This window comes from Sus scrofa, chromosome 10 (genome assembly GCF_054392235.1).
Source record: "Sus scrofa isolate SSC_HxYL_T2T_F1_AM1 chromosome 10, Sscrofa_HxYL_maternal_Yorkshire_Landrace_v2.0, whole genome shotgun sequence".
Taxonomy (NCBI): domain Eukaryota; kingdom Metazoa; phylum Chordata; class Mammalia; order Artiodactyla; family Suidae; genus Sus; species Sus scrofa.
The window spans coordinates 81750065-81763466 of record NC_139392.1 but is presented as its reverse complement, the minus strand read 5'-3'; the positions used below and the strand labels follow the sequence as shown (position 1 = coordinate 81763466).

General features: G+C 37.7%; 1 protein-coding gene across 8 annotated transcripts in view; it reads left to right on the top strand.

The window, feature by feature from the left end:
* MALRD1 (MAM and LDL receptor class A domain containing 1) overlaps positions 1-13402 on the top strand; it is an 860334-nt gene that overhangs the window by 561418 nt on the left and 285514 nt on the right. For all 8 annotated transcript variants that reach the window (XM_084980970.1, XM_084980973.1, XM_084980974.1 and 5 more), the window contains 2 exons: positions 4268-4513; positions 6922-7079. In XM_084980970.1, the coding sequence (XP_084837096.1) occupies positions 4268-4513; positions 6922-7079 (404 nt within the window). The remainder of the gene's footprint in view (positions 1-4267; positions 4514-6921; positions 7080-13402) is intronic.

Sequence of the window (13402 nt, the reverse complement as noted above, 5' to 3'; positions counted from 1 at the left end):
ATGCTCTTCTAATATAACATTAGAATTAGTTGAATGTTAGTGTATACTGTTCGTATAACATTTCTTAAATGTTAACTATTAAAATTGAGTAAGAAATTGAGGAATAAATTATTTTTAAAATACCTTTTTTTTTTTTTTAATGGCTGCACCTGCTGCTTATGGAAGTTCCTGGGCTAGGGGTCAAAGCAGAGCTGCAGCTACAGGCCTATGCTACAGTCATGGCAAGATCAGATCCTTGACCCACTGAATGAAGCTGGGGATCGAACCTGCATCCTCACAGGTACTATGTCAGGTCCCACTGAGTTGCAACAGGAACTCCTGAAATTATCTCTTTGAATTAACATCATTTGGTAACTTCGTTAGTGTAAATGTTATTGTGTTGATCAAGATAACTGTTAGAAAAAGTGCTCTTTGAATATTTAGATTGCTACTGTTTGGAAAGAAGAAAATGGAGGGTACAAGTATTTCAGTCAATTGGCAGTTTGTTCCCAGCTGAGGGCTGAGCCTGTGGCTATTAAACATTGCCCAGGAATTATATACCTGCAGATGGCTGCTGTTCTGAACTAGAGTCATAGCCAATTGGAATCATGCTAGGTCTTTCTCCTTAAAACCTGGAGGCTTTTTTTCTGCCTAGACTGCTTTCCATGTTTTTCCTTTTCTTAATGCAAATCACAATTCTTCCACTTGTTTTTGTTTGTTTGGGTTTTTTTTTTTGTCAATTCTTTAAGGCTTTATGGAATTTCTTTCCACATATCATCTCCTTCCATGCTAACATTAAAGCAGATCCCACACCATCTTGGCATTTTCAAGTTTTTGCTGCAAATTCATAAAGGGAAAAATTAAGAGGTTTTAAAATAATGAATATGAAGATCTTTAAAATGCTTCAGTATCTCCCAAAGCAACTAGTCTTCTCTTTTTTACCTACAGCAAAGATAATAACCAGAAGGTTTTATTCTCTATTCTCATTTCACCTGGAAGGTTTTTGCTGCCCCACTGAACTCTCTTGCCACATAAATAGAATTGCAAAATGAGAAAAATAAAAGCAGCCCCTGACATCCGGGACCTGGCCCAGAACTGTCAACAAGGCCTTAAGGTTGCTCTGAGCTGGTGTTTCTCCTGTTTAATGTAAACAGTTTCATAGAGGATCAGCATTCTACAGAGCCATTCTGGTATCATGATGGAGCAAGATGAAAACAAGATCACTCTGTAGGAGTGCTTGAATGCAGACAGAACAGGAATCTTGTTTCAGCAGTGACCAAACTTTCCCATATCTTGACTCATATGAGTGAAAGCTGTTTCTAACCAATTATAACTGGAATTATTGAGATATCCAGCCATAGAATGATCCCTGCCTCCTGATAGCTTGTCCAAAAGTTTTAGAGACCCAGGAAAGGAGACTGGTTTAGAGTTCTGTGGTGGTTAGGGGCTGGGACCAGGAAGAGGATTCCTGTGCACAGGTAGGGGCTTGTGTGGTTTGAATCTCCTACCAACAGGGGGAGCACCTGGACTTTCTTATCGGCTTTCCCAGGTGTGGAACACAAGGGGAAGGGCTGTCAGCAGTGGAATCAAACATCAAAAAGTGGAGTCAGATGCTAATGTGCAGAGCTCCTTCCAATTTTTTTTTTTTTCCTCTGAATAACTGGAGTAATAGAGTTTCCATGAACACAGATGAGGAAGACCACTCAATGAGAAAGTTTGGAGGGGAAGAATCAGAGTTTGGACTTAAGTGTATTAAGTTTCTGATGTCTCCGAGGTTTACAGGGGAGTTTTTAACGTTAATAATTTATTCTTTCTTGCAAAATTAAACTGCTCAAGAGGACCTAATTTAAACAATATTTTCTTTTGTAAAAATCAAATTACACAATTTCCTAACAGCTTTAATATTGGAATCATTTAAAGATATATACCCTACTCTTAAGTAGCTTGATTTCTTTGGACTAAACAGGAAGCATGAAAAATAATTTAGAAATAGGTAAGTAACATTAGCTAGTAATTTCCCTTGATATTTACCAAAAAATGGTGCGTGCTATTTTATGGACAGAATGATAGAATGCATTATAGCAGTGAACTTTTCTTTATTAACATAGAAGGCTTTCTGCTCAAAATTAAGCTTGTGTAAATTTGAATTATTGTATTCTTTAATTATGCAGGTATTTATGTTTTAGAAATATAAAACTTAATCATTGTGACTATCTTAAAATATTAGCTATATTGATTATATAACAGGCTCTATATATTTCTATTTAGAAACATGTCCATATTATTTTCTTGCTTAATTAAAAAATAGATTGTAGCTTGATCCAGTCACATTAGAGAAAAGCATCTTTAAAACCAGCAAATTTGTTTTTACTCCACAAACAAATTGGAATTGACAGAATCAATACAGATGTCAATGGTATAAAATTAAATGATCTAGTAATTTCTCAGGTTCTCAACAGATCCATGGAAATAATACATCTAGTAGTCAACACCACCCATTTCTGTCTCTCAGTGGTCTTGTGTCTTGCAATAGTTGACCTATCACTACTCTTCAAGTAATGGATTTAAAAAATAATTCTGGCGACAACAGACCTGGGTCCAGGTTGCGTTTCTGCTCTTGAAAAATCAGCAAGTCATTTAAAATCTATAATCCTCAGTGTTCTCATATATGAATGAGAGGGTTTGTGTAAGTGATCTCCATTTCCGTGTAGCTCAAAAATGCTTTAATGCTGTGATTCTGAGTCAAGATCTGTAATTGAAACATTAAAGGTCTTTTGTCTTAGCCCCAGTCTGCTAGCTGAACTGGACACCTAAATAAAAAAATAGTTTAATCCCACCCTGCAAGACAGGAAAATGGTAGCAATTGACCCAGACAATAAAGTTTTGTTAGAGACAGACTGCATGATTGAAACTTATTTTCAAAGGCTTAGCAAGTGCAAAGGCCATTTAATTAGGCCATCTCCAATGCAGAGTCCAGGCACAGCTTAGCAAGCAAAGTGGCTAGCAGCCTTCAGGACGCCAGCTCCCTCCCCAGTAGTTTCTACGTGGCCTTCTGGCCTTGCCTTCCTCTTCTTCCAAGTCTTCCCTCTTAGCCATTATTTTCTAAAATTTGAGACTGATGCAGAATATAAAAACTTTTCTATGAGCTTTTATCAGCAGGAGTTCCCAATTCCCAAAACACCTTCCCTTAAATTCCTGAATTACCTCCTGCCTCTAATCCAACAGTCCTCAACCCCCAGGAGGGCTGTCAGATATTTCCCTACAGTGTCTCAGGCCATAGATGCTACTGTATAGAAAGGAAGTGGGAAATGTTATTATCAGCTCCCCTAACTGAAAAAAGAAGATGGGAAGGAAAAAAATTCTAAGCATCACAGAGCAAATGTGAGGCTGATGCCCCAAGGTGGATCTCTGAACAACTTTTTCTACTGGAATATTGTCACTCTGTGCATATTGAACGGTTTTATCATTTCCAACACTCTTTGATTCATTTGTTAGACTAGTATTTACTGATTACCTATGAAGGGACAGGCACTGTTCCAGGCACATATTAAGTGATAGTCTCTCTAATTAACTTCTCTAGGTTTTACTATTATGTTTTTCTCTTTTTGTATAAGGAGACTAAAGCTCATCAGGTGTAGGTATGATCCATGCCATTTAATTGATAAATGTCAGCATTGTTTCAAACTCAGGTGTTCACCTGCATTTGCTCTTTATCTTAAACTTGGTGAAAAAGTCCTTCTGTTTGACACTGCTTTGTAAGGAAATTGCTGCTAAAATTCCAAACAACTGACAAATAAGTGTTTTGGAGAAAAAAATTCTATTGGAAGATTGGACATTGCTCGTGTATTCATGCCCCTGCTTCCAAGGAATTATCATAATGTGTTTGACTTCTGATAAATATTGGAGACATGGTTGCTAATGGAATGTACTTCCAAATACCTCATCATACATAAGTTCTTACTACCCTGAAGATTTTGTTTCAGGATAAAAAAATGGAAAGCCTCACTCAGCTTTCAGATCTAATTCATATCCTTGAGTGTAGCTTATAGGAAATGCTGTATTTAAGGTCGACTGGGGTACTTTCCTAGATAGGCAAAATTATACTTAATTAAAAAATTTTTTTTTAATTGTGAATGATGCTTGGGAGAGAGAGAGGTGGGAGTCAGACCCCTCAAACCCCTAAGAACATCATGTTTCTGTAGTAAAGTGAATCTCCTCTTACTACCTTTTAATCTCACTAATATGTAAGGAGTGTCTCTTCATCCTTTTGTTTTGTTTTGTTTTTTAGGTTCCTGTCCATATGGCTATCGGGAATGTCAGAATGGCAAATGTTATAAACCAGAGCAAAGCTGTAATTTTGTAGATGACTGTGGAGATTACACTGATGAAAATGAATGTGGGAGCTCTTGTACGTTTGAAAAAGGCTGGTGTGGTTGGCAGAACTCCCTGGCTGAAAACTTTGACTGGGTCTTGGAGGTTGGCTCTCCTCAAAGCCTATGGCCTCCTGGAGACCACACACTTGGAAATGAACATGGTAGGTTATTAAGGTGTTACTGACACTCTGGTCATGTTCATGACGAGCATCACACTGTCTCCTCTGAGAGCATCTAGGAGACTGCAGTGGGGCCGGGTGAGTGAGTCCAGCATTTCAGGAGCCTGTTTGTCTCCCAGGACTCCATGACCAAGGACACAGACTGGCTGGTGTAGGAGCTGACATTTATTGTCTTACAGGTTTGGAGGTGAGAGGTCTGAAAGCAAGGTGTCCATAGGGCTAGTTCCTTTTTGGGGTCTGTGAGGGACAGTCGTCTGTTCCTTGCCTCTCGCCTAGCTTCTGGTAGCCACCGACACCACTTGGCTTGCCCGTGGCACTCTCCTTCTGTCTTTGTATTGTCTTCCCTTTCTGCAGATCCATCTCTGTGTCTCAATTTCCTCTTTTTCTTACAACAGTCTTCTTGGACTAAGGCCCCACATTCATGACTCTATTTTGACTTGATCATCAGCAAAGATCCTATTTCCAAATAAGGCCTCATTCGCAGGGACTGGAATTAGGGCTTTCACATCTTTTGGAGGGACACGAATTAACATATAACAGCAAGCAATTAAAACAATATATATATATATTTTTTTTTGTCTTTGCTATTTCTTGTGCCGCTTCCGCGGCATATGGAGGTTCCCAGGCTAGGGGTCGAATTGGAGCTGTAGCCACCGGCCTACGCCAGAGCCACAGCAACGCAGGATCTGAGCTGAGTCTGCAACCTACACCACAGCTCACGGCAACGCCAGATCGTTAACCCACTGAGCAAGGCCAGGGACCGAACCCGCAACCTCATGGATTGGATTCGTTAACCACGTCGGATTCGTTAACCACTGCACCACGACGGGAACTCCTAAAACAATAAATTTTAATAATTGTAGATAGGTGATACAATGTGGTATCATCAGGTACTGTTCCTAAATGATACATACTTGTAAACAATCATGTTGAGTTCTGCCACTCAGTGGAGTTCCTGTTGTGGCTCAGCAGGTTATGAACCCAATTAGTATCCATGAGGATGCAGGTTTGATTCCTGGCCTCGCTCAGTGGGTTAAGGATCTGGTGTTGCGACGAAGTCACAGATGTGGTTCATTCTGGTGTTGCTATGGCTGTGACGTAGGCTGGCAGCTGCATCTCTCATTTGCCCTCTAGCCCAGGAACTTCCATATGCAGCAGGGGCAACCCTAAAAAAAAGAAAAAGAAAAAAAATGCCACTCATTTGCTCATTAGCATCATTTAACTTTTCAGATATTTGAATTTCTCATCTGTCCAATGGAAACAATAGTTTACCCTGTGTACCAAACAGGGACTGCAGAGATCAAACGAGATGATGTGTATGATAAAGAAAGCAGTTAGAAAGCTGGAAAGGTACCATGCAGATAGAGCTGTAAGATCACTTATGTACAAGGTGCTAGTTTTGGCTCATTTTTGCAGTGAGCTGAGTCAAGTCTTAGATTCATTGATCAAGAGACAAAAGACGTTAGCAGAATAAAGATGGGACCCTGAATTCCTGGATGCTACAGAGAAGGAATAAGGTATCTAAATATTGGAAATTCACAAGCCTATGATAAAACAGAGCTCTCCAAGCCAGGCCAACCATCCCAAAGAAACAAAGGTCTGAGGCCCATTCAAACACTCAGTTCTGCATACATAAAATATTTTGGTATCTGAATACATAAGCAGAAAACTCAGTATCTTTCCTTGTACATTGTGTATTAAAATTCTCAGGAGTTCCTGTCATGGCTCAGTGGTAAACAAACCCAACTAGTATCCACAAGGAAGCAGGTTTGATCCCTGGCCTTGCTCAGTGAAGGATCAAGGTTAAGAATCCAGTGTTGCCATGAGCTGTGGTGTAGGTCACTGACATGACTCAGATCCCATGTGGCTGTGGCTGTGGTGTAGGCCGGCAGCTATAGCTCTGATTCAACTACTAGCCTGGGAACCTCCACATGCCATGGGTACAGCCCTAAAAAGCCAAAAGAAAAAAATTTTTTAAATTCTCAATATTTTTATTTATGCACTCAACAAATGACTGAATTTTTGAAAGCATGTCAGATCCCTCTGTATTATGTAGGCAATCTTTGCCTTGTTTTACAGTAAATGGATAGTTGAGGTGAGTCCATGAAATGATTTCTATAACTATCTTGTTGATTCCAAGGCACAAATATCCTGTCAGATCAGCTAATCTGCATACTGTGAAGTTCTTTTCTCAAAGCACAGACAGTTGGAAATTGTTCTGTCAGTGAGCTGGAGGCAAGGCTATTAGATTTCCTTTCTCTTTCAAGTGGAAATACCTTTGGCAGCTCAGATCGTATGAAATGTAATTAAAAACCCGAACTAAGGTGGAAAAGCTAAAACACTCCCCTCGGTGTTCTTTTTGTCTTATCCGAATCCCATCTTGTCTCCAGGGCACTTCCTGTATCTGGAGGCTACTCCTATGGGTGTCCAGGGTGAAGAAGCACACCTCAAGAGCGGTTTGTGGCAAGAAGCCAGCGCGGCCTGCACCATGAGCTTCTGGTATTTTATATCTGCCAAAGCTACGGGGTCCATTCAGATCCTCATTAAGGTAGGATCTTGGCCTGAGATGCCTCTGAAGTGTCCCTTTAGGCTGTGCATGGCCAGAGGGAATTCATCCAACTCTGTTTACTTGGCCCTGGGAAACTTCCTATCATCAGACAGAGCTGCTACTTGGGGTTCGGATGCTCTGTGGAGTTTGGTGATGTGGGCATGGGTACCAGCTTTGAGCTCAGTGGCATATCCTGTGGTTATGACTGAATGCCAGACACTTCTGTTATGATAGCAATTTGTCTAAGACACACAAGTTTCTTTATTTAGGTATTTCCTTCCCTATCCTTCTCAGTCAAAGAAACTAGATTGTACATCTAAAAGGAGAGCTGCCCATTTTAACTCATATAGGAGCAATCATTAAGGGGATTAATAGTGGACGTTCTGGTTCTAAGTGCACTGTGCAAAGGACTGAACCACTCAGGATAATGATCAAGGTATGATTGCATTGAACTGCTTATTAACTATGACACAGTAATGCGTTTTCTTACTGTGGATTAATTGGATGTTTCTGTCAAGGCTTTAATTTAGTTTAACAAAGTGACAGTGTTCAGGGAGCAAAGTAACAGAGTATACATTAATATTAATGAGACTTGGTTCATATCATACCTTTACAGCAAGTTACAGCAGCAGCAAAAAGGAGGTGTGTGTGTGGGGGGGGGGAGAGACATGTATGTGTTCATTTTAAGAATCTAGTTAGAATTCTAAGAAAGCTTACTCTAAAAGCATGTTCTAGAGGCCATTGCTGTTTCATCACACGTGAAGTGCTCTAGCTCTGATAGCCTGACCAGAATGTCAAAGGCCTAATATGTCTGAATAGCTAATGGCTGCATAGTTCATATTTTATCTGAAATCTGTTAACTTTGCAATTTGGGACTCTTCTATCATAATGCAGAAAAGCCTGGATAATAAAACACATGCAACAAATACCACAATGATTTATTTTTGTATTTAAATATGGAAAGTTACTGAGATACAATGCTTAAAGTTCTTACAGGAGTAGTTTTCCAGTAGTCTATTGAATGTGATACTGGATTAAATGGTCTATACTGTTAGATGACCAATATTCAACTGAGTAGATTTAAGGATCAAATGGTATTTATTGAACGGTTCATCAATTGGACAGCATCCCATCTAGCAAATAGAAAGGAGGTTTGCTGAGTTGTAGAAAAGGAAAGGCTTTTAAAGGCAGAAAGGGGACAGAGCAAAGACGTCATTAACAAAGAATGCATTGTTTCAGGGAAGGCCTACCTCCAGAGGAGGATGGAAGGATCCTGTTGGGTCGATCAGTTCTCTAGTGCTAACCCATTGAGATTACATTCCTGATGGAGGTTTAAACTGAAATTAGGTTAGGTGTTAAGTCTTAGTTTGCTGTCATGGGGCTTAGCACAAGCGACTCCATTTCGAGCCTGTGGTCTCTTTTTCAAAAATACTGGGGAAGGATTTTGTGCACTGTATTTTGCATTTATATGCTTCACACATAGTTACATTTCTATTTTCTTATAGTAAAAACTTTGTATTCCTGTAAAATGTAAAATTAAACTATTTTGAGATATAAGTCTTACTATCCAGTAGTGATGTACTCCCATGATTCCTGCAATTGATTCCTATGGACATTCAACAGTATTTGAAAAGATCTGTCTTCCTACTGTATTAAAAAATACTTATTTTTTTTAAAAAATCTACTTATTATTTAGTGACATTTATTGCAAAGGAGAGGAATCTTCATAACATATATTGATTTTGTTTATATGGCTTTCAGGGCAATCATTTCATGTTGATAATTAACATCATACATATCTTTGATCATCATTAAAAAGTATTTCTTAGGCATCCCTCTGTGTGGAATCATGCTGGATTTTACATTGCTCATTAGCTGGAAATCATCCTGGACAGATGGCACACACAATAGGGGCAGGGTTGCTGCCTTTTCTTTCTTTGATTGCTCCTCATCTTTTAAAGTGGTCCCAATTTCTACATGTGTTGCTCCCAGCCCAGTCTCTCCTGCCCTTTCTCAGGAATGCCTCCTTCTGTGTTCCCCTCTTTTCTCTCCATGCTAAGTCTAACACAATCTGGTAGATTCAGCCTTTCACAAAATTTTCCTTGACCACTTTTGCCCACAATGATTATTTCTTTTCTGAGTGTTACTTACAGCTCTAGAAATTCTTCCTGCTCACTAGCTGTTCTTTTATATTTATTCTATTCCCACAAAGAGGTTATAAAATCTTGAAGGCAAACCCTTGAGGCTTTAATCCTTATGTCTGTCTCAGCTCTTTAGAGAAGGAACTGCTGGATGAAGGGGTGGCAATAAAGGAGTGGTGCCTTCCCAGAGCCCACTGCTGGTCTCAGGACAACCCTTGCTTGAGACAGTCCTTGTGGAGGAACAGCTGTGATGCATTATATGCAGGGCATTAAAGTCTAATCTGGAGAATTCATAATCTATGTCTGAAATACATACATCATATCAGATGCAAAATGCATGTGACCACTGACCAGTAATTTAATGACAATATAGTTTTAAAGGGTAGCATTGATTACAGATTACAACCACAATAATACACATATGATTTCATGTAATTGTCAGTACAACCCTCTGAGTTAAATAAAGTGAGCTCCATTTTACTAAAGATGGTAAAGAAGTTTTAGAAGCAATCTAACCATCCTACAGCCAGTCAGTGACAGATGGGAGTTGGAATCCAGGTATGTTTACATCCCAAACATATGTGTTCATCCCTTACCCTCATTCCCAGTATTCCTCACTAATAATAGTGAATCTTCCACTCTTTAATGAAAGAGAGGTCTGATTTACTAATATCCATTTTTATTGCATGGAATCACTTTTTAAGGAAAAAAATGAATAATAATTCTTATAATGCATATGTATCATTCTTTAACTATCCTGTGACAAAGGAGTGAATTCAGGGAAACCCAACAAAACAAAGCTACTGCTTTAGGGAACACTCAGTAAAGAGTAGTGATATTTTGCCTGTTGTATATATGATACTCTTCCTATATTTCTTGCTTTCAATCACCTGAAGATTACTTTTCATTAGAGATATAATTGAATCAGATGTAATCTTTGACTCTTAAGGTGATTAGTGAATTATAAGAAGATGATAAAAGCATTTTATTGAGAAATTAACCTTAATTTTTTCTTTTCTTTGAAGTCTGCTTTAGTAATAAATGTAAAACACACAAATTTTTACCTCCCTTTTAACTCATTTACATTCAGTATCAAACTATTATATTTAGAATGAATAAGCATTGAGGTCCTACTCTATTGTACAGGGAACTATATCTAGTCTCTTGGGATAGAACATGATGGAAGATAGTATGAGAAAAAGAATGTATATATATATGTATGACTGGTTTACTATGCTACGTAGCAGAAATTGACACAACACTGTAAATCAACTGTACTAATAAAATAATTTAAATATATTGCTTTTTAAACCCTCTGATTTTTAAAATTATTTTTTAATTTTTATCTCTTGAGTGGATATAGTTCCCTGTGCTGTATGGTAGGACCTCATTGATTATCCATTCTAAATGTAATAGTTTGCATCTACCAACCCCAAACTCCTCATTCATCCCATACTCCCCTCCCTCCCCCTTGGCAACCACATGTCTGTTCTCTATATCTCTGAGTCTGTTTCTGTTTTGCAGATAGGTTCATTCATGCCATATTTTAGATTCCATGTATAAGTGATATCATATGGTATTTGTCTTTCTCTTTCTGACTTCCTTCACTTAGTATGAGAATCTGATGTTGCCTCCTTGTTGTTATAAAAGGCATTATTTTGTTCTTTTTAATGGCTGAGTAGTATTCCATCATATATTTGTGACACATCTTCTGAATCCATTCATCTGTTGATGGACATTGAGGTTGTTTCCATGTCTTGGCTATTGTGAGTAGGACTTCGATGAACATGTGCATGTATCTTTTTGAATGAAAGTTTCATCCAGGAGTAGAATTGCTGGATCATATGGTAGTAGTGATACAAAGCTTCTAAGATTTAAAACAAAATCTGAAACAAGGGCTCAGTTGTAGAGTAAAAAGTTGTACAACATGAAAGCTAACATGTTTTTACAAATATGTTTAATTCTACAAACTTTTCTGGTCACTTTTTTTCTGATGGGATTAATTAATGATGGGTAATATGTCATTTTTAATATGCTAAAAAGGATATTAGGTGAATTTTAAAATTTTATTCAACAGTTTGTTTTCACAGGTAAAATGTCTAGCCTCAACAAGAAACAAAACAACTTTGCATATTTTTTAGCTAGCCATGTGATTAAAATGCAGGAACACCTGCTACCTGAAAGGTATTATTGTGTCTTAGAACTACTCCATCTGTAATAAACTGTTGATATTTTAATCAAGATGACTGCATACTGTAGGGAATTTGAATCTATTTGACTGAAGGCATTCAGGACTATCCATTATGCCATCGTGTTAGAAAACATAATATATTCAAACCAGAAGTGGTGGAAAATAATGTATTTCAGGAGAGTCCTCCTGATTATAGCAACCTAGTTATGCTGAAAGACCGTAATTAAATTACATTATTGCTTTATCTTGCTTAGTAATTCAGAGAATTTTAGGGCTGGTGGGGTCCTTCAAAATATGTTTAATCTAAACTATTCATTTTACAGATGAAGGAAGTCAGTTTATGAGATTGTATTTCTTGTCCCAGCTCACAAGGTATTTTAAGAAAAAAGTTAAGACATGAATCCAATTTTTCAGACTTTAATTCATAGCTCTTACATATTGACTTCCTGGAAATTCTATCTGAAGATCATATCCAATATGGAAATACAGTTTGTGTTCAATTGGCAATGGGAAATGAAAGGCCAGCTTCCTTTGTTGACTTAGCCAATTCTGGGTCTTCTTTTACCTATAATCTAGGGGATAATGAGCCTCAGTTGGGTGTAAAAGTCAACTGACAAAAATGACCATTTTCTATCCTTTCGAACCCATCACTCCCTCAGCCTCAGCACACACCCACCACAGTCTTAGCATGGAAAGATTTACAACTAATTTCTAATGCTGATGTGCTTAAGAGTATGTCAGACCAATTTTTGTATTTAGGCATATTTTGATCTCCAGTCTACTGAATATCTGATGCTATTTTAGCTACCTTGTTGGAATTTTATTCATTATTTCTGAGAAAAGGATATAGAGAATATAGAGAGGATACATTGCAGCTGGTTATAGAAAATTGATTTTTTTTTTTTTTAAAGACCATCATGTGTATTTGGGGCCTATAATCCCATTAAATGAAACTTTATACCAGATCTTTATTTGCTTTTCTGGCTTGTTTCAGCACATTAACTGTCATATTACTGACTTTGACCAAATCAAGGGAGAAAAGTTGATCTTTGCTTTTCAAGCTATAACCATGCAAAATATCAACCCAACCAGGTTTTTATTAAATGGGTTACCACAAGATCACAGCAGCCTGATTTATGTAAAAACATGTTCTTTTTTAACCATCTTGGAGAATATGGCAATATTTGTTCCAGGCGTATTTTTGACTAAGTGAGGTTTTTCTAAACTTTTTGCTGCTTTTTCTAAATCTTTTACTTCTTTCAAGTGCCTCTACTGCTACCCGCTAGGACTCCAGTGAAGTCCCTTCTATTAAGATTTCTATTAATATGCTAACAACTTAGTTTAGTTGATCCCAGGAGTTTTGCTTTTCAGGAGACTCATGCGGTCACTTCTAAAGATCATTCTTCTCACTGCCCTACTGCTATTTTACTCCCCATTCTATTCTGACTGCTGGTACTACTCTTGTGATCAGTCCCTAGTATTGACTGATTTATTTTTTTCTTTTTATTGGTTGTAAATAGAGGGTTTACAGAGTTATGTAAGGTTCAGATGTATCATAGATTAATTCAATATTTTTATAGGTTATACCCCATTTAAAGTTATTATAATGTATTGCTTATTTTCCCTGTGCTGTACATCCTTGTATATCATTTATTTTTTACCCAGTACTTTGTACCTCTTAATCCTCTTTCCCCTATTTTGCCCCTCCCCTCATCCCTCTCCCCACTGATAACCACTAGTTCTCTTTATCTCTGAGTCTGTTGCTCTTCTGTTCTATTTGTTCATTTGTATCATTTTTTCAGATTCCACATACAAGTAAAAGCATACAGTATTTGTCTTTCTCTAACATATTTCTCTCATCATAATATCCTCTAAGACTATCCATGTTGTTGCAAATGGTAAAATTTCATTTGTTTTTTTTTATGGCTGAGTAATATTCCATTGTGTGGATATGTGTATGTGTACACATGCATCTTCCTTATCTGTTCATC